Below are 26,440 nucleotides of genomic sequence, written 5' to 3'. Positions count from 1 at the left end.
ATCCTATCCCTCCCCTCCAGCGTATCTACCACTCCTCCCAGTTTAGTATCATCCGCAAATTTGCTGAGAGTGCAATCCACACCATCCTCCAGATCATTTATGAAGATATTGAATAAAACCGGCCCCAGGACCGACCCTTGGGGCACTCCACTTGATACCGGCTGCCAACTAGACATGGAGCCATTGATCACTACCCGTTGAGCCCGACAATCTAGCCAGCTTTCTGCCCACCTTATAGTGCATTCATCCAGCCCATACTTCCTTAACTTGGTGACAAGAATACTATGGGAGACCGTGTCAAAAGCTTTGCTAAAGTCAAGAAACAATACATCCACTGCTTTCCCTTCATCCACAGAACCAGTAATCTCATCATAAAAGGCGATTAGATTAGTCAGGCATGACCTTCCCTTGGTGAATCCATGCTGGCTGTTCCTGATCACTTTCCTCTCATGCAAGTGCTTCAGGATGTCAATGATGAGGTAGACTGTAAAGAAATAAGAAGTGATGGAATGGATAAGACAGAGTCTGTCTGGGCAAAAATCACATTGGGGAAGAAAGCTACTAGAGCCTCCCCTGGGATAGTGCTTGGGGTGTGCTATAGACTGCCAGGATCCGATTTGGATATGGATAGAGACCTCTTTAATGTTTTTAAAGAAGTAAATACTAATGGGAATTGTGTGATCATGGGAGACTTTAACTTCCCAGATATAGACTGGAGGACAAATGCTAGTAATAATAATAGGGCTCAGATTTTCCTGGATACGATAGCTGATGGATTCCTTCACCAAGTAGTTGCTGAACCGACAAGACGGGATGCCATTTTAGATTTGGTTTTGGTGAGCAGTGAGAACCTCATAGAAGAAATGGTTGTAGGGGACAACCTTGGTTCGAGCGATCATGAGCTAATTCAGTTCAAACTAAATGGAAGGATAAACAAAAATAGATCTGTGACTAGGGTTTTTGATTTCAAAAAGGCTAACTTAAAAAAATTAAGGAAATTAGTTAGGGAAGTGGATTGGACTGAAAAACTTGTGGATCTAAAGGCAGAGGAGGCCTGGAATTACTTCAGGTCAAAGCTGCAGAAACTATCAGAAGCCTGTATCCCAAGAAAGGGGGAAAAATCATAGGCAGGAGTTGTAGACCAAGCTGGATGAGCAAGCACCTCAGAGAGGTGATTAAGAAAAAGCAGAAAGCCTAGTAGGAGTGAAAGATGGGAGGGTTTAGCAAGGAAAGCTACCTTACTGAGGTCAGAACATGTAGGGATAAAATAAGAAAGGCCAAAAGCCATGTAGAGTTGGACCTTGCAAAGGGAATTAAAAGCAATAGTAAAAGGTTCTATAGCCATATAAATAAGAAGAAAACAAAGAAAGGAGAAGTGGGACCGCTTAACACTGAGTATGGAATGGAGGTTAAGGATAATCTAGGCATTGCCCAATATCTAAACAAATACTTTGCCTCAGTCTTTAATGAGGAGCTTAGGGACAATGGTAGGATGACAAATGGGAATGAGGATATGGAGGTAGCTATTACCACATCCAAGGTAGAAGATCCAAACTCGAACAGGTTAATGGGACTAAATCAGGGGGCCTGGATAATCTTCACCCAAGAATATTAAAGGAACTGGCACATGAAATTGCAAGCCCATTAGCAAGAATTTTTAATCAATCTGTAAACTCAGGGGTTGTATCATATGACTGGAGAATTGCTAACATAGTTCCTATTTTTAAGAATGGTAAAAAAAGCGATCCAGGTAACTACAGGCCTGTTAGACATCTGTAGTATGCAAGGTCTTGGAAAAATTTTTGAAGGAGAAAGTAGTTAAGGACATTGAGGTCAATGGTAATTAGGACAAAATAACAACATGGCTTTACAAAAGGTAGATCGTGTCAAACCAACCTGATCTCATTCTTTGAAAAGGTAACAGATTTTTTAGACAAAGGGAATGCAGTGGATCTAATTTACCTCGATTTCAGTAAGGCATTTGATACGGTTCCACATGTAGAATTATTAGCTAAATTGGAAAAGATGGGGATCAATATGAAAATTGAAAGGTGGATAAGGAACGGGTTAAAGGGGAGACTACAGTGGGTCACACTGAAAGGTGAACTGTCAGGCTGGAAGGAGGTTACTAGTGGAGCTCCCCAGGGATCAGTTTTGGGACCAATCTTATTTAATCTTTTTATTACTGACCTTGGCACAAAAAGCAGGAACGTGCTAATAAAGTTTGCAGATAACACAAAGCTGGGAGGTATTCCCAATACAGAGAAGGACAGAATATCATACTGGAAGATCTGGATGACATTGTAAACTGGAGTAATTGTAATAGGATGAAATTTAATAGTGAAAAGTGCAAGGTCATGCATTTAGGGATTAATAACAAGAATTTCTATTATAAACTGGGAATGCATCATTTGGAAGTAACAGAGGAGGAGAAGGACCTCGGAATATTGGTTGATCACAAGATGACTATGAGCCGCCAATGTGATATGGCCGTGAAAAAAGCTAATGCAGTCTTGGGATGCATCAGGCAAGGTATTTCCAGTAGAGATAAGGAGGTGTTAGTACCATTATATGAGGCACTGGTGAGACCTCATCTGGAATACTGTGTGCAGTTCTGGTCTCCCATATTTAAGAAGGACGAATTCAAACTGGAACAGGTACAGGGAAGGGCTAGTAGGATGATCTGAGGAATGGAAAACCTGTCTTATGAAAGGAGACTCAAAAAGCTTGGCTTGTTTAGCCTAACCAAAAGAAGGCTGAGAGGAGATATGATTGCTGTCCATAAATATATCAGAGGGTTAAATACCATGGAGGGAGAAGAATTATTTAAGCTCAGTACCAATGTGGACACAAAAACAAATGGATATAAACTGGCCATCAGGAAGTTTAGACTTGAAATTAGACAAAGGGTTCTAACCATCAGAGGAGTGAAGTTCTGGAACAGCCTTCCAAGGGAAGCAGTGGGGGGAAAAAGACATATCTGGCTTCAAGACTAAGCTTGATAAGTTTATGGAGGAGATGATGTGATGGCATAGCCTAATTTTGGCAATTAATTGTTCTTCGACTATTAGCGGTAGATATGCCCAATGGCCTGTGATGAGATGTTAGATGGGGTGGGATCTCAGTTACTACAGAGAATTCTTTCCTGGGTGTCTGGCTGGTGAATCTTGCCCACATGCTCAGGGTTTAGCTGATTGCCATATTTGGAGTCGGGAAGGAATTTTCCCCCAGGGCAGATTGGCAGAGGCCCTGGGGGTTTTTCTCCTTCCTCTGCAGCGTGGGGCATGGGTCACTTGCTGGAGGATTCTCTGCACCTTGAAGTCTTTAAACCATGATTTGAGGACTTCAGTAGCTCAGACATAAGTTAGGGGTTTGTTACAGGAGTTGGTGGGTGAGATTCCGTGGCCTGTGTTGTGCAGGAGGTCAGACTAGACAATCATAATGGTCCCTTCTGACCTTAAAGTCTATTATTCTATGAATAAATATTCAAGTGTCCCATTCTTTGTCCCCCAACCATTCCTACAAACCAGCAGCTGAATGGGCTAACTCGCATCCTTCAGATAGACACAAATCACGCAGTGGTGATGCCTCAAGTTCCCCCAGTATTTTTCACCCAAAACATGACATTAGAATATCAAATTCAAAGAGTTGGGAATCTGGATTGAAAATGTACTGTCTACTTCCTCCTCCTCTTACTGTGCATCTTTCAATATCTACAGTTCAACTTGTCTTCTACTTTCCTTCTTTAGTATTGTTCATCCTGCTTGTACTCCTGTCAATTTACTGAATATCAGATGTAAATCTTGCACCATAACAAGTTATAATAATAAAAACTACTTTTCATTTCCATAATGCCTTTCATCCAAGACTCTGAAAGCCCTTACAGATATTAATGAATTATGCCTAAGAGCAGCTCTCAGAGAGGTAGATCAAACATTAGTTCTACTTTTCAGATGGAGAAATTGAGACACAGAGGGTTTTCAGTAATTTGTCTTAGTTCATCGAAGAAATGACTGAGAACAAAGAATAGATGCCAGCTATTCTAATACCCATTCTTGGGCTTTAGTCACAAGCTCATTCTGCATATCCTGACTTTGGATGATCCTGAAAAATCCAGTCTGTCAGATAAATACATGTTTGTCACTGGGTTATGAAGATGGAATTAATTTTATGTATTGTGCATGCTATTTATAATTACTCAGATGTACAAACAAGTTTACAAAATGTGTATTCTGTACTCCCACTGTATGAGAAAATCCAGGTCACTCCTTTTTTCTTTAGGCCAGGTTGAGGAATGTTGAACCTTTTCTTTTTCCCCAGCAGAACACCAAAACATCAGATTACACATTCTCCTTCACTCATGGTCTTATACATGCAATACTTCAGCCCCCTATGTGCTCTGAGTGGGGTCCTTTTGGATTTACTCATTCTTTCATTCTTAACTGCGGTCTGTTCCTATTTTTAATACATACCCACTTCAGCTTTCCTTAGTTGTGTTCACAAGATACTGTCATATGTAGCTGCACCTTTTGGTTATGTGTGTTATCTTGTGAAAAGTCTGGGTTTAGTGTACCATGAAGCAAAGTTGATCAGTTCTTGCGACTATGGTTCTTGCGACTATGGAGAGGAGAATCATACCCTAATAAAAGGTATCTTAGCTTATTATAAATCATTTGATTTATGATTGTGGAAGTCGTTCTTTGCATTTTTGTTTTGGCTTGTCATTTTTTTAACTGTGAAAACTTCCTTGAAACAATGGATTATTTCTTTAGAGGGACAGTTACCCTCTTCACCAACCATTAAGGCTTTCTCTGCAACATTCATGCCAAAATACAAATGCTTCAAAATGTTGAGAAAAATCTACATGCTAAATGGCGCTGGTGGTAAAATAACTAAACACTTTTTACCTTTCAGGTTGAAAATTAGCTGCAATATATATGATGATATACTTCCCCTTAAATCTGAGAACCGAACTGAGCCATGAGAATGTCATCTCTTCATGCTCCTTTTCCTCACCAGTCTCCCATCCAAGGTGGGGAGAGTCTAAGTTGTTTCTTAATTTGAGTTTTCCCATGAGATACCACATTGTCATGGCTACTATATTTTCTAAATCACATTTAAACTGAGAGGTGGTGCTTTCAATCCAGAAATTCTGTTAAGATTGAGTCTGTTTTTAGTAGACAGAGGGAGCCTTAATTAGGAAATAATAAGAAATTGGTATGGGTCAGAGTACTTCTTCATAAGGTACTGCAGAACTCTTTATTTTAATGCAAATGAGGGTAGCCATGTGTTTGCATGTGTCACGGTTCCTCCCCCACTCTGAACTCTAGGGTACAGATGTGGGGACCTGCATGAAAAACCCCCTAAGCTTATCTTTACCAGCTTAGGTCAAAACTTCCCCAAGGTACAAAATATTACACCTTGGACTGGCCGCTACCACCACCAAACTAATACTGGTTACTGGGGAAGAACTGTTTGGACGCGTCCTTCCCCCCAAAATATTTCCCAAAACCTTGCACCCCACTTCCTGGACAAGGTTTGGTAAAAAGCCTCACCAATTTGCTTAGGTGACTACAGATCCAGACCCTTGGATCTTAAGAACACTGAACAATCCTCCCAACACTTGCACCCCCCCTTTCCTGGGAAATGTTGGATAAAAAGCCTCACCAATTTGCATAGGTGACCACAGACCCAAACCCTTGGATCTGAGAACAATGAAAAAGCATTCAGTGTTTTACAAGAAGACTTTTAATAAAAAATAGAAGTAAATAGAAATAAAGAAATCCCCCCTGTAAAATCAGGATGGTAGATATCTTACAGGGTAATTAGATTCAAAAACATAGAGAACCCCTCTAGGCAAAACCTTAAGTTACAAAAAAGATACACAGACAGAAATAGTTATTCTATTCAGCACAATTCTTTTCTCAGCCATTTAAAGAAATCATAATCTAACACATACCTAGCTAGATTACTTACTAAAAGTTCTAAGACTCCATTCCTGTTCTGTCCCTGGCCAAGACGACTACAGACAGACACAGACCCTTTGTTTCTCTCCCTCCTCCCAGCTTTTGAAAGTATCTTGTCTCCTCATTGGTCATTTTGGTCAGGTGCCAGCGAGGTTACCTTTAGCTTCTTAACCCTTTACAGGTGAGAGGAGCTTTCCCCTGGCCAGGAGGGATTTCAAAGGGGTTTACCCTTCCCTTTATATTTATGACAGCATGATATTCTTGTCACATTCCCATCTGCTTCTGAAGGTGTGTTCTGATGCTTGCCAGTTGCTAGAAATAAATACTATACATTCATTTTCACTGATTTTTCAAATTGGTGAATAGAGCAAAAATAATTCAAAGTGAATATTTTCAGTTCTATAGTATGTTCAGCACATGAAACTGAAGTAGATCCTGTAGCTGGTTTTAACCTAAGTTTTCAAAAAGTATATCAAGATTTGTCCAACAAATATTTTAAAATAATTAATATTATCTATTTATTATCTGAGAAATATCATAACACAATAGAAGAGGTTGAACAGATGTACCATTAAATGCAAATACTAGAATTAGGCAATTGTAAGAGTAGTTTTTAAAATATGCCTGGGCCTGGAGTGTACATGTTGCAGGCAGTACAACTGTAGCAAGGCACTAATCAGCTAAGTACCATAATCCTCCTTATAGGGTAAATTCTTACTTGACCTCCAGCTATATACAGCACATGGTAACAGTATTAACTAGAACCCTCCTCTCATACTCTCAACGGCTTCCCCATTAGGTCAACTCTCTGTCTTGAATTATTAGTATTAGTTTTGTTTTATGCACTGTACCTTTTTCTAGATGCCGTATATCTTTTAGTTGTATTTTGGAGGGAAAAGGATTGTAAAGAAATATCCAGCAAGTTGTATCTACTAATTAAGAGGCTGTTCATATGATTACACTGAAGCTAGAAGGATTAAATGAAAGTGCTAGTCAGCACAGAAATTGATGTATTCTCATGATCATGATGCTTCCTACTTCCCAGATGTGCAGTGGCTGATCAGAAGGTAATGCCAGGAAGAAAGGTGCTGAATGTGCTTTGTGAAAACAATGTATTATGCTCAGTATTTGTTGTCCTTTTGGGGGGAATTAGGAAAATATTTATTATTTTAAACAAAAGATTTATTTCAGGGATTGTAAGATAATGTACTGAGCATTAGGCACAGGAGTGTAGCTGTTGTGTCCTTAGCAAGGTCTCATATCCTTGCTGATTTTTTAATTCAGTATTTTAACTTGAATGACATCTGCAGCGTATAGAATTTCCTTACAATACTGCATTTGTTTTAATTGTAATTTATGCAAACTTTTAGAATTCTACTAATAATATTAGTGTTTTTCTGTATCTTGAATGCCATTTCTTAACAGTTCGTTACATAGGTTGTGGACATCCTTCCTTTTTATTCATGTGATCTCCTTTACATTGAGCACTCCATTATTGTTTACCTCACTCTCCATCTTTTATTTTACCACTGTATTATAATTGGTAGGGGGCCCCATTCTTCTCCCATGGATTGCAATTGGAGCAGGATTGAACCTAATAATTTCAATGTACATTGTGACTAGTTAATTTAATAAAAGGAATTTAGCATTTTAGTGTTATATTCAACACATCAAATAAATTGTTTTCTGGGAAAAGTAGGTCAGCTACAGTTCACAAAGCTATAAAACATAGAAATCAGTAACTTTGAAAATGTTCGCAAATAACTAAAAAACAAAGAAAAGTTTTGGAATATTTTACCTACCTTATGAGGGGTAAGTGTTCATCTGTGAAGTTGACTAAAAAGACTACGAGATTGAAGTATTTAAACTATTAATTTGTCTGTTATTATTTTCAGTTATTTGCTACAATAATGAATTCTCAAAAGTGTGTGTGTGTGTGTTTGTGTTGTTTCCAGTTACTTTCTAAATCATCGTAAATTAGTGAACTTTCAAATAAAACTAAGTATATATTTTGGGGCTACAGTTCAAAATTATTACATGATCTTCGAAGAGGACATTTTATAAACTTCATGTTTTATAACTATAAAAGTAATTCTGCTCATTTGTTGAGGCTAATTCTGTTCATATTTCTCTAAGTTAAATAGTTAAACATTAATAATATTTGTTGTAAATATCAGTCATAATAAAATGATTAGAGCATCTTTCATTATCAGTATCATTTTCCCACATGCAATGCTCTTGATGTAATAAAGAAAATATATTATTTTTGTACTTGAAAATTGTGATTTTTTTAAACAAAGGAATAATTGATTAGAAGCTTTGCCGACAAACAAAGGCATGTCTAAAATCATTTTGGTTCTTTAACTTAAAATGGCAGAATATTTTATTATTTTGGTTACAGGCAGCAGCTTCTCTTTCTTAGTGTAGCCAGTTTCCTACACAAGTTAAAATATCCTAGAATCAGTGGTATTGTGGAATAAACATGTATTGGATGCTGCATTTTTTATAAGGTGTATATGATTTCAAAATGAAAGTCCAGGTTGTTTTGTATATCTCTGCAATCACATCCTGTTCAAAATGAGGTTATCAGTGATAAATGTCATTATGTTAATGAATTTGTTACCACAAATGTCCTTTCATTCTGTTGATACCAGATTGAGCCCATAGTGAGTGTTTTTCTATATTCCAGTTAAAGCTAACAGATCAGCAACTGCAGTGTGATTTTTTTCATGCTTCAGTAAATTTTATAACCCTCATTGCAGGCTTAACTCAGTATTGCCTGGAAATTCTTAGATAGAAAGCATTACAGAGATACAAGGTATTGTTATAAAATGTAATTTGTAAGGAGATTGTTGAATTGAGAAATTAAGTGATATTTCAGATAAATTTTATTTAATGATTTGGTTACACAATTCAATGCTGGACCAACTGCAGCACTGTCTGTTCAAAGGACTATTAGTTAAATTAGCCTGTAAAATGAATATATTTGTTGTGTATCACACTAGGCTGCTGAATTGGCTCAGCACAAAAAACACGGGGTCAGCTGTATATGTCCCATTTCCCAGTAGAGTGAGAAACCAAATAAAAAGCACAGATACAGGAAAGATTCCATGCAATATAGTACTGTACAGTATGTGAGAATTGGAAAAAGGGAGGTCTAGGGAGAAAGTGAAAGTAGTTTAAAGCATTTTTACAGGAAAAGGTTAATATTCTCAATAAATTGGAGCAATATCTGTTTTTTGAAATGTGTGCAAATGGTTGCTTAGGTAGAATATGATTCAGCAATACTGCGTCAGGAACATTATGTACACAGAATGAGAAAATAACTGAAATTAATACAGATACAGCATTTGTAACATTTACAAAACAGCTAAAATTTGGCTGGATTCATTACTGTGGAAAAGAAAATATAAGGAAATATTTTAATGAAAAAATCTCATTGTAGAAGCACAGAAAAGACCTTGGATATTTCAGCCTGATCTCCTACACGCTGCAGGATTCTCTCTCTTTAGGTCGAAAATCTGTGTTGTTTTGAGCATTCAGTTTCTACTCTCAGTTGCATTTGAGGATTCCGTACCCTACACAGAAGAATAACTAAAATCGGGGAACCCCAGAATGGACCATCAATTTCTGTGGAGTCATTCCTGCTGCAACCAGTGGCCCCAGTGCCTCACTTGCCAAGTCCATGCAATGCTCAGCCCCTGCCTTCCAGCTCACCTTCCCCATCTCTGATAGGTGACACAGGCTGCTGGAAGTGGGGCAAGTCTGGGCAGATGCCCTGGGGGTAGCCCTGGTGAAAGAGCTGTCCTACAGCTAACCCACTGACCACTCAGGTTAGGCCCCACCAGCTCTCCATCAAGATGCTGGGGCACTGTGGGGCCAAAACTTAGTGAGTGGCATTGCAACCTGATTCACAGGGGTTGCAGCACTGCTCAGGTTTGGCCCTATGGCCACTCTGACATAATGCAAAGCCAAATCTGAGCAGTGCTGCACCCCATGTGTACCACGTTGCAATACCACTTACTGAGTTTTGATCCTGCCACCCCCCATGTTGACAGCGGGACAGCAGGTCTAAACATGAGTGGGCAATAGGATGGCCTACCCTGCTTCTCTTTCCTGATATGAATGTACTGCGCATACAGGTGCAAGTGTACTGATTAGCACTTGGTCACTTGGGCCCAAATGTCTTATGCATCCTTTTAGGATCCAAACGTGCAAGGTCCTGAATGTCTCCAGCTCAGGTCCAGGCACTTTTTTTTGCACATCTCTAAGAGATGGTTTCTCAACTACTTCCCTACATCTTACTGGAGGTTAGGAACCTGAGCATTTCTGAAAATCCCACTTGGTGCCTGTCTTTAAGCACCTAGATACCTTTAAAATATGGTCCTTAAAACCTATATGCATTGGAACCATTCTTAAGCAATTTCTCAGAGGAACCAAAATATTGGTAATCAAATAAAAGTGATCATCTCATAAAGGAGGAGCAAAATTTGCTCCATATATTTGGAGATTTTTTGGGGTGGTCTCTTACAAGTAGTTGCATAATAACCCTGTGTCTTGTACAGCTTTCCTTGTCGATTTCCAGGGGAAACTGGAGGGAACCAGAGGCATGCATTGCTTCTAAAGTGTCTAGTTTGTTACTCTGAGGATTACAGTAGTGCTAACTTGTGTGATTTTTGTAATGATTCTGTGATAGTGATTTTTGGGATGTTTGTTTTTACCTGCCTCATGAAAACATGATGAAAGGTGCCAACTCACAAATTTTCCCATGGCCACCATCTCCTATGATGTCCATGGGGCTGAAGCCTGCAAGATGACCACTCATGGAGTTAGCAAAAACAGTCACTTGTAAGAGGTTGTCTCTCTTCAAAGGTATAGTATTGTCAGCCTTACTTCCGTGCTGCTGCTGATGGTGTGGTGCCTTCAGAGCTGGGTGGCTGGAGAATGGTGGCTGCTGGCTCTGCCCAGCTCTGAAGGGAGTAAGAAAATGTGGTCTATGGTCGCAGATGACGGGTGGTCACTCTTCACAATTTCTTCACAGTTGAATTATAGGCGGAAAAGTTCTATGGCCTCTGCAAGTAGTCGTTTGGGACAGGTAGTTTCTCTTCAGAGATTGTTGCTAAGGCAGGTTTTACTGTTTCTGCATGTGGAAGTGAGGCTGCCCTTAATAAAGTTGGCTGTCACCTCCTGTTTTCAGTGAGATTGAAGCATGCCCATAAGCAAAATGGTGTCATTCTATGGTTCAGGAGGCTGAAGAGGACACAGGGGCTGTGTTCAGGTTGCCAACCCTCCAGGATTGTCCTGGAATCTCCAGAAATTAAAGATTAATCTTTAATTAAAGATTATATCATATGATGAAACTTCCAGGAATACATCCAACCAAAACTGGCAACCCTAGCGGGGACCAGCGGATAATGGGACACTGTGAGGAGGACTGCAGGGCGTTGGGGGAGCAGAAGGAAGATTTAGGGATTGCAGGGTAATGGGGTGCAGAAGAATGTGGGGGCAGGAGGGAAGCTGAGAGCATGCAATGTTGGGGGTGGGAGATGGAAGGCACAGAATGGCAGTTCCCTCAGCCTGATGGTAGTGGTGGGTAAGGAGAGTCTCTCTGAGCAGCAAGGGGAAGGCAGTGTTGCCAGTTCTCACAAACTGATTGTGAGTCATGGGATTTTATTTCCTGAAGGAGAAACTTTTGCAATCTTACAGTTTCCAGGGCTGAGCACAAGGCCAGAAATCTGTGTGAGCCTCGTGACTAAGGACACAGACCTGCTTTGCCACTGAGACCTGCCTTCATGTATGGTCTTATAACACAGAGAGGCAGTAGAAGGCAGGAGAAGTGGTGGCCAGAGAAGTGGTATTCCTTGGTCCCAGCTAGAGAAGTCCTTGGACAAGCAGGAAGTAGAGAAGATTGCTGCTGGGTCGAAACAGTAATAGAAAATGGATTACAGTTTCCCTATCTCAGGGATGAGGATAAGGTAAATGATGTCACCATCTGGTCAGCCAAGGAGAGTATGCATTAAAGGCTGACTTTTCAACCTGAAATTATCACACATGTTGGTAGAGGAATAGAGGGGAATTAAAAAGTAAAAAGACAGACTAAAACCACAATTTAAAAAAAATCATATTGTTTTTGAGGAGCTGATGTAATTTTTGATCTCTTGAGGTTGGCAATGCTAATGTTAAAATAGTACTTAGCATGTACAGTTTTCATATCACTTCAAAGTAACTCATTTGTATATGGAAAATATACTTTGAAAACATTGAAGTAAATGTTTTTTGTACACATTGCATATTAGTCAGTGCTCATTATTATAAATATCTTCTCCTGGTTACATGCTCATTTATGACAGTATTGAAATGCAATTTCCCTTTACCAAAACAATGGCACCTGCAATTAAAAAGTGAACCTAGTTTTTCTAATGCTGGGAACACAAATAATCTTTCTCAAGAAATTCCTTTTAATTCTTTATAGATACTAAGGATAATTTGTCAGATCTATAACACTGAAATATTTGTATCTTTGAAAATCCAGAAAAATTAATCTTTTTCGCAACAATAAACATACACACAAAAACCTCAACAAGATAAATCCATCATCTTTCTAATTCTGTTATATTATGTATGATGCAAACATTTTTAAATTGATTTTTAAAATTATATTTGTTTCTCAGTAATTTGGTTTGTAGGAAATGAAGAGCAAACTTTTTGGTAAATCATAACTAGACTATGCAACAAGGCAACTAATTTTTTTATTTGTAAATATATGACTATGGTCCAGGCTAAACCAAGTATATCTTTTTATGTTTAGCTACGCAATAACATCTCACTTGTGTGAAAACTGTAAGCCTGTGAGGATAAATTTAGTGCCCAAACTGTTGTTTTTACATGGGGTACAAGCATAATTTTTTCAACACTTTCTGTACATAGTGTACGTAGTACAAAATAAGATCATAACCAATGAATTAAACTGTATGTTAATGGTCTGAACACAGAACTGGGAGCCAGGGAGTGTTGAGAACAAATTCTGAATGTGATATAGATACCCTTTCTACTGCAGCATTGGTGAATTGCAAGGGATTTTTGAGTGTAGTCACTTTTAAAAATTTAATGGAAACTTACCTCAGCCTATTTTGTTTCTTCACAAAACTCTTGAACTAATTTAAAAAGAAAATACAACTGTGGATTTTCCTTTCAGCGAAAAGTCCAAATGAATGAGAGTCTCATCAGGCTTAGGCTCCAGCCCCTGAAATCAGTGCCATCAGAGAAGGGAGGGTGATTATTCCTTCTCTACTTTGCTTTAAGTACTTATCCTCCAACTTTTCCAGCATGGTGTGGGGAAGGGAATCAAGTAAATTGACTGTTTGAGCAGAAGGAGCTCAGATTACAGCTGAGCTATTTGAATTTCTATGGTACTAGTGATGTCACTACCACACTATTAACAAGATTTCCCCTGATATGAAGGTAAGGATGAGACCCACACTAAATGTCATGGATCTGAAAAAAAGGAAAGCTTTAAAAATATGTTAGTATGAATTAATAGCAAACATATGTGAAGGTTGTTGGGATTTTTTTTCTTTACAGTTCATCTTTAATCTGTTTCAGCCTTCAGATCTGTAATTAAATTGGGATAATATTTCTGTAATATGCCTCACATACATGTTTAAATATAATATTTGTGAAGTACTTGGAAGTTGAAAAATACTATATATATTTTTATTTATTTTTATTAATCAAAAGGGAAGAAATCAAGCTGTCTGTGCTCACTTTACAGTCAAAGAATGACCTTTTCAAAAAATGTGTTAATTTTCAGAAAAATTACCACAAACATTGCCTTTTTGACCTGATAGTTGGATGTTGCACATCAGAATTATTGACACATTCTCAGGGCCATATTAGCTTTGAATGTGCCAGTGTACTTCTGTAAACACAGCAGTAATGATTTCCCTTAGTGCATCTAGCTGGGGGAGCAAAATGAAGGGTTTTTATAAGACACCTTAAAAGTAGTTAACGGCAAAGAATGGATTAGACAGAAGCTCATAATGATCAGTGGGAATTAGCTTTTAATCTAAAAATAACAACAGATATATAAGGTGGTGTCGTAGCCATATTGGTCCCAGGATATTAGAGAGATAAGGTGAGATTCCACCCTGAGAGAGGTGAAGTCACAGGGCTAGGCACATGTATGGGTTCACTGTGAGACCAGGAAGGGGTCAAAGATTATGCATCGTAGGAGGGAAAACAGCAAAATAAAGACAATGGACTTCAAGAACACAGGCTTTAGCAAATTCAAAGACTTGGTAGGAAAGATCCCCTGAGAAGCAAGTCTAAGGGGAAAAAAGAGTTCAGGAGAGTTGGCAGTTTTTTAAAAGAGACATTATTAAGGGCACAAGAGCAAACTATGCCTATGAATAGGAAAGATAGGAAGTATGGTAAGAGGCCACCCTGGCTTAACCAAGAGATCTTCAATGACCTGAAACTCAGAAAAGAGTCATACAAGAAATGGAAATTAGTTCAAATTAAAAAGGATGAATATAAAAAAACAACACCACGCATGTAGGGACAAAATTTAAAAGGCCAAAGCACAAAATGAGATTAAACTAGGCAGGCATATAAAGGATAACAAGAAAGCATTTTACAAATGCATGGGAAGCAAGAGGAAGCCCAGGCACAGGGTAGGCCCATTACTAAATGAGGAGGGAAAGACAGTAACAGAAAACACAGTGATGACTGAAGTTTTATATGCCTTTTTTGTTTCATTTTCACCTAAAAAATTAGAATTGATCAGATGACTAACATAGAGAACAGCAGTGTAAATGGGGTAGGATCTAAAGCTAAAATAGGAAGAACAAGTTAAGAATTTCTAAGACAAGTTAGATGTCTTCAAGTTGGCAGGGCTTGAGGAAATACATCCCAGAATACTTAAGGAACTGGCTGAAGAAATCCCTGAGCATTAGCCATTATCTTTGAGAACTAATGGAGGACGGGAGACATAACTGAGGACTGGAAAAGGGCAAATACAGTACCTATCTTTAAAAAGGGGAATAAGGACAATCCAGGGAATTATAGACCAGGCAGCTTAGCTTCGGTACCCAGAAAAATAATGGAGCGAATAATCAAGCAATCAGTTTGTAAGCACCTAGAAGAAAATAAGGTAATAAGAGTCAACAAGGATTTGTCAAGAACAAATTGTGTCAAGCCAACCTAATATCCTTCTTTGACACAGTAACAAGCCTTGTGGATAGGGAAGGAGTGGTAGATGTGGTACGTCTTGACTTTAGTAGGGCTTTTGATACTGCCTCTCATAACCTCATAAACTAGATAAATGTAGCCTAGATGAATCTACTACAAAGTGGGTGCACAACTGGCTGGAAAAACACACTCGGAGAGTAGTTATCAATTGCTTACAATCAAGCTGGAAGGGCATATTGTGTGGGTCCTACAGGCATCAGTTCTGGGTCTGATGCTATACAATATCTTCATAAGTGATTTGGATAATGGCATAGAGAGTATACTTGTAAAGTTTTCAGATGATATCAAGCTAGGAGGGATCGCAAGCACTTTGGAAGACAGGATTAAAATTCAAAATGATTCTGACAAACTGTACAAAATGGAGAAATAAACAGGATGAAGTTCAAAAAGGAAAAATAAAATATACTGTAGTAGGGAAGGAATAATCAATTGTACAAATATGAAACAGGAAATAACTGCGTAGGAAGGAGTATTGCAGAAAAGGATGTGGGGATTAGAGTGGATCACAAACTAAGTATGGGTCAACAACATAATACTGTTGCAAAAAAATCAAATATAATTCTGGGATGTATTAGCAGGAGTGGCATAAGTAAGACACAAGAAGTAATTCTTCCATGCTACTCAGCACTGATAAGGCCTCAGCTGGAGTACTGTGTCCAGTTATGAGCACCACTCTTCAGTAAAGTTGTGGATAAATTGGAGAAACTCCAGAATAGAGCAACAAAAATGATTAAAGATCTAGAAAACATGACCTTCAAGGAAAGATTGGAAAAAAATAAGTTTCTTTAGACTGGAGAAGAGAAGACTGAGGAGGGACATAACAGTCTTCAGGTACGTAAAAGGTTGTTATACAGAGGAGCGTGATAAATTTTCTTCTTTACCCCTGAGGACAGAATAAGATGTAATGGGCTTAAATTTCAGAAAGGAAGATTCAGGTTAACTGTTAGAAGAAACTTCCTAACTGTAAGAGTAGTTGAACACTAGAACAAATTACTGAGGTAGGTGTGAAATCTTATTGATTGTAATTTATATCAGGAAATATAGAAGTTCATAAGATGGTTGTCATGCTGTACAAGTGGTGTAAGTACTTACATTCTATTTTTTAAATGTTTAATTATTATGACATTAACATTTTTCTTTGTAATGTTTTTGGCTTCAGTGAATTATGAACCTTCAATAAATATATAATGTGACATACTCTTGTTAAGTTTCTGCAAAAAAATAAAAATAAATAAAAGGTGCGAGCACACTTGCAATCAGAAAAGAAGTCAGTGGAATGATCGTGTTTGAATCTGTTGACCACAGTACCTTCTTAATCCATTTAAAGTAACAGATATATTTATGCTATTGGAAGTATCGACAGAATTTTCTTACTTGTTGTTTGTCTTTGTTTACTTAGGAAAAGAAGCCCATCAGTATCGAGAGATCAGAACAGAAGATACGACCAAAGGGACGAGAGAGACGAATATTCACAGTATGCTACATCAGACAGTGCGATGCCAAGGTCACCATCGGATTATACAGATAGGCGATCACAACGTGGGTCTCAGCTGTACGAAGAACCTGAACGTGGTGACTACAGAGATTCTAACAGAAGAAGTCGCAGACGTTCCAAAGAGTATTCTGTAGAGGAAGATGATGTGCAGAACAGAGAGGAATATGAGAGGCAGAGGCGAGAAGAGGAGTACCAGGCACGATACCGAAGTGATCCTAATTTGGCTCGTTACCCTGTCAAACCACAACCATATGAGGAACAAATGCGTATCCATGCTGAAGTATCCCGAGCACGCCATGAACGAAGACACAGTGATGCCTCGTTGGCAAACACTGAACTGGAGGAGTCCCGGATATCTATGCTGAGGATGGAACGACCATCAAGGCAAAGATCTATATCTGAGCGCAGAGCTGCCATGGAAAACCAACGTTCATATTCTGTGGAAAGAACTCGAGAGGCTCAGGGACCAAGTCCCAATCGTCAGAGGACAACAAATCATAGCCCTCCAACACCTAGGAGGAGTCCAATTCCTCTGGATAGGCCAGAAATGAGGCGCACTGATTCATTAAGGAAACAGCACCATTTGGATCCCAGTTCTGCTGTACGAAAAACAAAACGTGAAAAAATGGAAACAATGTTAAGGAATGATTCACTCAGCTCAGATCAATCTGAGTCAGTCAGGCCTCCACCACCAAAGCCACATAAAACAAAAAAGGGAGGTAAAATGCGTCAGGTTTCACTGAGCAGCTCAGAAGAAGAATTGGCTTCTACTCCAGACTATACGAGCTGTGACGATGTAGAGATTGAAAGTGAAAGTGTTAGTGAAAAAGGTAAGACCATTTTTTTTTTACTATTTCAGTATTTAATATGGGTCATTGTTTATTCCATTGTATTTTATCTTATTTAATATACTTGATTGAATCATGTGATCTATAGCTGTTCTCATGTGGTTTTCAGTTTCACATGATGGGTTGTTTTTTTTTTTGCTTTGTTTTTTATTTTGAAATATATTTAATGACAAATTGCAGTAAGGGTAACATGGAGAAGAACATTACAGTTTATAAATTAATTTGGATATGCTACTCATTTTTGACAGGGACAACTGTGCCTGTTGAAAACTTGATTAACTCTTTCAAGTATCTGGGTAGTGTTGTCACATAAGATTTTCTTGGTCAAATGATTGAATGAAATCACAAACCTGTCAAAAGGCTACATTTTTAATGATGTTGGCTGAAATAGTAAAATATTTAGGACCAAATTCTTCCTTCAGTTATGCTTGTGAAAGCTGAGTGATATCAGTATGGTTGCACAGAGGAAAGAGAGGGAAGAATATGACCCCTGTTTGTTAAATATGTGAAACTATTTAGCTGAGAGGCGAGGAGGTGAAGATTAGTGGTTGGTATGGACTGTGCTGCAGAGAAGACATACACACAAATTTTATGTTTCTGTAGCAGAAATGCTTATCTGACCATTCTGTGTGTCAGGAAGTCAGTTTGTCTGTTTGTTAGGCACATGCAAAAATTACTCTACTTATCTAATGTTACAAAAATAACATTTCTTCCCCATTACAGACTAGAATGGTTTGAATATGCTGAGGTAAAAAGCAGATGAAAAGTCAGAACAGCACAACTGGTCGGGGAGTCTCAGTAGTGCTTACAGTTGCCAACTTTCTGATTGAAGAAAACTGAACACCGCTGCCATACCCCTTTTCCCAAGGCTCCATCCTTGCCCCACCCCTTCTCAAAGGCCCTGCCTCCACTCATTCCATCCCCCATATCTTTGTCACTTGCTCTCTACCACCCTTGCTCACTTGCTCATTTTCACTGGGATGGGGTAGGGGGTTGGGTGAGGCAGGAGAGAGTGAGGGCTCCAGATGGGGGTGTAGGCTCCGGAATGGGGCCAGGGATGAAGGGTTTGGGGTTCAGGAGGGGGCTCCATGCTATGGCGTGTGGCCAATGGTTTTGGAGTGTGGGATGGGGTGCAGGCTCTGGGTTTGGGCCAGAAATGAGAGGTCCAGGGTGCAGGAGGGGGCTCTGGGCTGGGGCAGGAGGTTGACGTGTTGAGGGGTGAGGGCTCCAGCTGGGGGTGGGCCTGGGACTGAAGGGTTTGGGGTGCACGAGGGGGCTCTGGGCTGGGACTGAGAGGTTTGGACTGTGGGAGGGGACTCAGGTCTGGGACAGGGGGTTGGGGTATGTGAGCGGGTGCGGGCCCTGGGTGGCGCTTATTTCAGGAAGAGAAGTGCTTTGTGTTGTTCAGGAGCAACATTTATGGAAAATTAAGGAGCAGTTTCTAAATAAAAGTATCCAGCTCTCAGTCAGAAGAATGATGACCATAATGTGGAGTCTTGAGAATAGAGTTTATGAAGGAGGGGAAGAAAAAGGGAACCTGCAGGGTTCTGAGAGGAAAGACCTTAAAACAGACAAGTATTTTTAATTAAATATTTAGCTGGCTGTATGAAGAATTATATATGCAGATCTACATTTTCAAAACTGTGTGAATATTTTTTCATGCACCCAACAGACACTTCATCCATACTGGATGCATGTGCAAAAGTTGTTAGGATTCTAATGGTTGCACAAATCTCTAGAGAGACAGTTAGGTACATTGCACAAGATTTACACATGAACATCAGATGTTCCACACGCACAAATCACACAGGCACTTTTGAATACTTAGGCCAGAATTCCTGTTGTTAAGTTGGATCATAGTGCTAAATATTGTCCAGCATAAAAAATTACCATTTTTCTTTCCACAGATTGTTTTTTCTATCCCTGCCAACACTGACAGATGTTTTGTCTTTGGTAGAAAGAGGGTCTGACATTGCATTGGTGTAAACAGGAGGAACTCCACAGAAACCAATATAATACACAAATACAAAACTAGCGTAAGAGAAGAGTCAAGCTAATATTTATATCACGTAACTTCATACATTTTCTGTATTGGTATAAAGTATAATGGTTGTATTAACTTTGTAACTTACTTTTTATGAATATTATTTCAGTGAGTTGTAATTTTATCTTCACCTAACTGCTCATAAATATTTTGGGTTCTTTAATAGTAGTGTTCAATATATTAACTGCTAGGAATAGGAAACCAGAACATTCATTCCAGTTTGCCTTTTATAGAGTGGCAACACCTAGCCAGCTTTGTGAGTTGAGATCAGGAAACTTTTTGCTAATATTATTATCCAGAAAGCTGAAAGCCCATGCTGTTGCACAGGTGTCGCAATTGGACCAAGTAATCCCCCATCTGTGCAGTCTCCTTCATACAGCCAATGCAATTGTTGCCTGCAAATTAGTTGTAGAGTAAGGGTGGTGGTTGGTTGAGTTACCTTTGATGTCACAATAGTCTAGAACTCTTGACATGCAAAGATACATGCTTACTGAAGCTGTACATTGCAAGGGTATAATTTTTGAAGTCAAAATGGCTGAGAACTTAAAAACTGGACAGTAACAGACTGCAGAGCCCAGTGATGACTGAACTCAGTGATATTTTGAACAAAAAGATCTCTAAACTATGCTTGCAGCTTCACTCTGACTCAATAGACATTCTAGGCTTCAGAGTGACACACAGAGTGACAATCGTACAATCTTATTATACAAATAGCTTTACAGATATTGAGGTTCTAAATCTTATCTCAGTTATGACAGTAAGGATCTGAATAACTCAGCTGAACTTACCCAATGAAGTCAATGACATTTATACATGTAGCCCCTCCGACAGGTGTTGATGGTGGCAACCAGGGCTAGGTTACAGGGGGAAACAGACAGTTCCATCCCTCTACGTCTAGCTCTGGGGCTTACACAAATTCTGGTTCCAAGAATCAAATGACTCAGTTGGGTACAGTAGGGTTTACAATTTAATTCCTAGAGTGAAAGCCTGGCCCCCTTTAAATCAATAGCAACACTCCTGTTGACTTCAGTGGGGTCAAGATTTCACCCCTAATGTTTATGACTTAACCTAACAGGGAGATGACCCAATCTAGTGTCTAGAATGAAAATATTAATGAAATATGCACTTAGTGTATCTTGGGAAATGTGATATAAAATAATACTAGAATTCTCTGGAATCAAAAGGTCTTAGCTATCAAAGAAACTGAATTATGTTATTAAAAATGGCCTACTTAACCTGACATTCAGGTAATAAGTGAAGCTAAATAATGCATCCAATTAATATATATGTGCACTAATTCCTACAAAAATGCCATGAGAAAAAAATGTTTTCTGAGTTGACTTTGAGTGAGTTAATATACACAATTCACATACTGTATAGCACATACTACTTGAGTAATTATTTTCATTTTCATGAACAGCAAGCATTCTCTTTGTACTTAAAGCCTTCACTCCGAATCTTACGCAAGCATCTGTCACAGAGAATTCTCCATAAAAACCTAGCTAAAACCCAAGCACATATGTACATACCCCTTCTATTGCAAGTTTTCCAAATGTCTTGGCTGCTCCAACAAAATGAGCCCCAAATAAAATATGCTCACTGTATGCTCTCTGAGGATCCCCCACACCAGGGAAATCCTCAACCATTCCATTAGGACGGATTTTATGTCCCTTTGTACAAGGATCATCAAACCAAAAGGCAGAACGTTTAAGTGACTTGATTGAGGCCACAGAGGCAGGTGGTGTCAGAACTAGGATTAGAACGCAGTAGTACTTTGGTCTCAGAGTTGTATGCTTGGTGCATTGCATAAGGCCATCTCTTGCGTTGCTGAGCTTTCCTGTCTTTTTACCACAGGCAATATTGACAACTGAACAGAAGAACCTGCTCAGAGGTCAGAATCTTGCTATGACAGAGCTTGCTGTAGCAGCCTCTTATATCTATGAATTGTTCCAGTGTCCTCTCAGAATTGAGTGATCTGTGGCTGAGAGTTTTTACAGGCCCCAAACATCTGCCAGTGAAGTCTGTGAATAATCCACAACGTTAGGAAAAGTTGCACTGACAAACTTTCAGCTTTTTCAGTCATTTTACATTTTCAGAGCAGTCCTTTTATGGGAAGGGGCTAGAAACTGACTTTTTTATTTTTTTGAGAAAAACCTGAAATTAGCATTGCCATTTTAGGCCCAAAAGCAGTTATGACCTGCAGCCATAGGCCTGAAAGGCTGGCTCTGTGTGCATGTAACGGCTGAAGGATGAGTGTTTAAAGGAGTATTGCATGTCTTTGGTTTTCAGTATTCGGTTTAATCTCAGTCAATGGGGGGAAGGGAATATACAAATATAAAACATATTTTATAGAACTTAATCTATGTTAATATTATGGCAATGAAGTAAGTATAGTGTCTATGTATACTACTAGAGTATGTGTTAGATTTATCAATATGCTTCACTTTCTAACTAGATGTCAAATGATATAAATAATGGTAAATTGTATGATTTAAACCAGGCATTGCATTTGTTTCCCCACCCCACTTTTAAACTTAAAGCTGATCGAGTATCATGGTATAAATTAAGGTGAGGACATCAGCCTTTCCTTTAGAATTCCATGGCTTATATTGATTATTGCCTTAGCATTATTTTTCCTTTTTCATAAAAGTAATTACAAAAATGGTAAAATAAGAAAATTTAAAATCTTTCATGAACCAAGGTCTCTGCTACATTCTCTGGTATCTGTCTCTATAGTTACTATGATGGTCAAGGCTCCACTGCTGGGTCTGGACCACTCTCCCAACCTGGCTGTGGCCTTGCCTCAGCCTGTTCCCTAGACCAGTCCACAGCCCCAGGTCTGGGGTGTCTTTGGGCCTGCTTCTCCCAGAAGATGCAGCACCACATATGCCCTGGTCTCAGCCTGTTTCTCTAAGTCTGCTTCTGCATCAGCTGTTTGGTCCAGAGCTAAACAGGTAGGCTGAAACCAATTCTGGACCAGGGCTGAGGGGTTTGGGGTGTAGGAGGGGGCTCCGGGCTGGTACTGAGGGGTTCGGAGTGTGGAAGGGGACTCAGGGCTGGGGTGGGCGGTTGGAGTGTGGGAGGAGGTGCGGGCTTTGGGGGGGAATTTGGGTGCGGGAGAGAGTTCCATCCTGGGGTAAGGGATTGGGGTTGGGGTGGGGGTGTGGGGTCTGGGAGGGAGTTAGGGTGCGATAGGGAGTTCCGAACTGGGGCAGGGGATCATAATTGTGACCTAATTATATAGAGGAAGGTGAGAAGTTAGAGAATATGTGCAGGGAATAGGTGGTAGTGTTCTCCACCAGTGTACCACTGCCTCTAGCCCCTATTTATTCAGCTCCCATATAGAAGTTCAGCTCCATTACTGCCAGGTGGGATATGTCAAATTCAACTAGAGTAGAGTAGATTTGTGGGGAATACAAAGTTGCTGAATACAGTAACTTCCCTGACAGGGCATTAGAGCTTTCAGTGCAATTTGCCTTTTAAGTTACTGTCAGCACAAGAAGCTGCAACTTCCATTCTGCAGCTTTAACAAATCGTAGAGTGAAGGTAAGAGCTGGTCAGCTGTTACCATTAATTGGGAGGACTGGTCAGGAGCAGTGGGATCCAACTGAGGACAGGGTCTGAGATTCATGGAGCCTTCACTTTCATTTTCTGCACATCTCAGGTCTGTGAGATTGCTAGGTCATTTCTCCCTTTTCAACACTGCTGTCAGTCCTGAGGGGATGATGTAGCAGACTGTCTGCTGTCAAAAGGCCATATCTGGAGGGCAGACTTCCCTGCTGTGCAGTTCTAAATGGGAACTTTAAATAGGAAATACATGTGCCATTTCAGATAGAAAAGGTTTAGAATATGTACAGCAACAATATTTGGAACCTAAATTTTACACACATTTATATTTTCCCTAAATTACAGGAGCAAAAGCTATTAGCTAGTTAGATAAAAACAGTTCCTCAGATGTCAGTGTTCTTATCAAATCATATGTGAGTTGTAAAAAAAAAGATCCTAAACCACTAAACTATTTTTTTTTAATTGTATGGTTTTACAACAAGGTGAATGGAGGGTAGCTGTAGCCATATTGGTCCCAGGATATTAGAAAGACAAGATGGATGTCAGAGGGTTATAGATAGTAAGACCTCAGGGGATGATATTTTGTTTCTTGAATTTGTTCAGAAAGTAGATGTCGCTTTTAAGTTTTGCTTCCTTTTTCCACAACATGAAGAAATGAGGAGCTCTGTGTGGCTAGAAAGCTTGTCTCTGTCACCAACAGAAGTTGGTCCAATGAAAGATATTACCTCACCCACTTTGTCTCTTTAACAAGCTGAATGTTTAGGTGTGCTTTTAGATGTGCTTTAAATTGGTTTTAAAAAGCCAGAAACCCAAAGAAAGCTTTCAAGATTACACCAGTTTTTAGAGCCTACTTACAAGCCCCTGAGAGACAATGTTCATAAAATTAAAAGTTGTCACAGTATTAACTGTGGCAAAGTGAACAATGAGACTCTCACTACTTCCCTAATGTCCAGTCCTAGAACGAACATAGTGCTATTTATTTGTAACATTTGTAAAAAATAATATAGGCCCTAATAGTAGCTTTTGGGACAAATTGACCATTCTGTTTGCATTCAGTGGAATGGGATTTGCCACTATTGCTGCAGATATGATTCCCATAATCCTCCAAAGTGAGGAGCTCAAAATCTGTGCCTGGAAGGAGTTAGAGCTGGGCCAAGATATGGACAGTCTCTGCAGAAGTGTCCATTCCAACCTCGCTCAAAGTGATTCCCAGGCTAAGTTATGTTGACTGTCTATGTCAGCATTAACTTAAGTGGCTTCCATCTTGCAATGTTAAAACCCTCAGGGGGTGGGGAGACAAATTCTTAGGGCAATGACCACTCTTGGAAATCAGGCCACGCTGTTAAAGAGGCTGGAGGGGCTGGGAGTCAGTGCAGTGGTACAGGGCTTCTGTGTGTTTGGTGCTAGTCCCAGTTAGATCCCCCAAGATTCACAGGGATCTAGAAAGATCTGTGGGTTCCATATGCTAAATACTTTGCCATTTTTGCAAGGAGGCATAGGGTTGCCATCTTTCTAATCGCACAAAACTGAACACCCTAGCCCCACCCCTTCCCCGAGGCCATGCCTGCAGCTCACTACATTTCTCCTCTCTTGGTGGCTCACTATCCCCCACCCTCATTCACTTTTACTGGGCTGGGGCAGGGGATTGGGGTGCGGGAGGGGGTGAGGGCTGTAACTGGAGGTGCGGGCTCCGGGGTGGGGCCAGAAATGGTTTCAGGGTGCAGGAGGGGGCTCTGGGCTGGGACAGGAAGTTGGGGTGTGGCGGGGTGAGAGCTCCAGTTGGAGGTGTGGGCTTTCGGGTGGGGTTGGGGATAAGGAGTTTGGGGTGTAGGAGGGGGCTCCAGGCTGGGGGGGGAAGGCCAATGGATTTGGAATGTGGGAGGGGGCTGTGGGTTGAGGCAGGGGGTTGGGGTGTGGGAGGAGGTACAGGCTCTGGGGTGAGGTTGGGGATGAGGAGTTTGGGGTACAGGAAGGGGCTCTGGGTTTTGGGGGGAGGTGCTCAGGGCAGGGGGTTGGGGGTGGGCTTACCTTGGGTGGCTCCAGGTCAGCAGCACAGCAGAGGTAAGGCAGTTTCCCTGCCAGTCCTGGCCCCCATGTTGCACCTCGGAAGTGGCCAGCAGGTCTGTAGGCACTGCCCCCCCCCCCCGAGCTCCTTTTGGCCACAGTTCCTGGCCAATGGGAGTGCGGAGCCAGTGCTCGGGGTGGGAGCAGTGCACTGAGCCCTGTGGCTCCCCCCGCTTAGGAGCTGGACTTGCTGGCCGCTTCCGGGGCATAGAACGGTGCCAGGATAGATAGGGACTAGCCTGTCTTAGACCCACAGCACCGCCAACTGGACATTTAACGGCCCAGTCAGTGGTGCCAGGGTCCCTTATCACTACATAATCCCCTTTAGTGAAATAATGTAATGGGAACTCCATATATGAGAACTCACTCAGTTTCCTATCCCATTCACATAGTGATCTCACAGAAGAGCAAGATGGCCCTTAAAGAAAGTGAGTATTCATCTGCTTCTAGCACTCTGTGATATGAATAGTTACCTTGTTAAAATGAGCAAGATAAAACAATATTTTAATAAAATCATTGCATCAGTTTTGATGTGCATAATAAATTTAAATAGAACACACAAACACAGCCACATAATAGCAATGCATGTACAAACACATAGTTAGTTATGTTTTGATGTATGTGTGATGGGCTGGATCACAGAAACCCCCTTCGGACTGCCAACTGATGTGCCGAGACAATCTCTGAGCCCGTTTTTCCTGGCGGCTTGGTGCCTCAGAACCTTGCCTTGTTTGAGCTAGACATGCTAGCCTGCTACAAACACAGAACCAGGTCTGAACAACATCCCCCAAAAGCTTCAGGCTTAACTGAAAACAACTTTAGAAATGTTCCAGCCTCCAACATTCAGATGCCCAGCTTCCAATGGGGTCCAAACCCCAAATAAATCCATTTTACTCATAAATTGTTTGCCCTCTATAACACTGATAGAGAGCTATGCACAGCTGCCCCCCCCCCCCAGGTATTAATGCTTACTCTGGGTTAATTCATAAGTAAAAAGTTATTTTATTAAATACAAAAAGTAGGATTTAAGTGGTTGCAAGTAATAACAAACAGAATAAAGTGAATTACCAGGCAAAATAAAATAAAACACCGAAGTCTAAACCTAATACAGTAAGAAAGTGATTATAGGTGAAATCTCACCCTCAGAGATGTTCCAATAAGTTTCTTTTACAGACTAGCCTCCTTCTAGTCTGGGTCCAGCGATCAC

At 40.2% G+C, this 26,440-nt stretch overlaps 1 protein-coding gene across 49 annotated transcripts in view; it reads left to right on the top strand.

Moving 5' to 3' along the window:
* The window catches only part of RIMS2 (regulating synaptic membrane exocytosis 2), a 748,357-nt gene that overhangs the window by 318,161 nt on the left and 403,756 nt on the right, over window positions 1-26,440 (top strand). For 48 of the 49 annotated variants that reach the window (XM_073330341.1, XM_073330373.1, XM_073330345.1 and 45 more), the window contains one exon: window positions 16,615-17,540. In XM_073330341.1, the coding sequence (XP_073186442.1) occupies window positions 16,615-17,540 (926 nt within the window). Of the gene's footprint in view, window positions 1-11,858; window positions 11,942-16,614; window positions 17,541-26,440 lie in introns of those variants that run through there. The other variant, XM_073330384.1, reaches the window with a different exon arrangement.

The sequence above is a fragment of the Lepidochelys kempii genome, chromosome 2 (assembly GCF_965140265.1).
Source record: "Lepidochelys kempii isolate rLepKem1 chromosome 2, rLepKem1.hap2, whole genome shotgun sequence".
Lineage (NCBI taxonomy): Eukaryota > Metazoa > Chordata > Testudines > Cheloniidae > Lepidochelys > Lepidochelys kempii.
The sequence above is the reverse complement of the archived record's forward strand: the minus strand, read 5'-3'. Positions and strand labels throughout refer to the sequence as shown.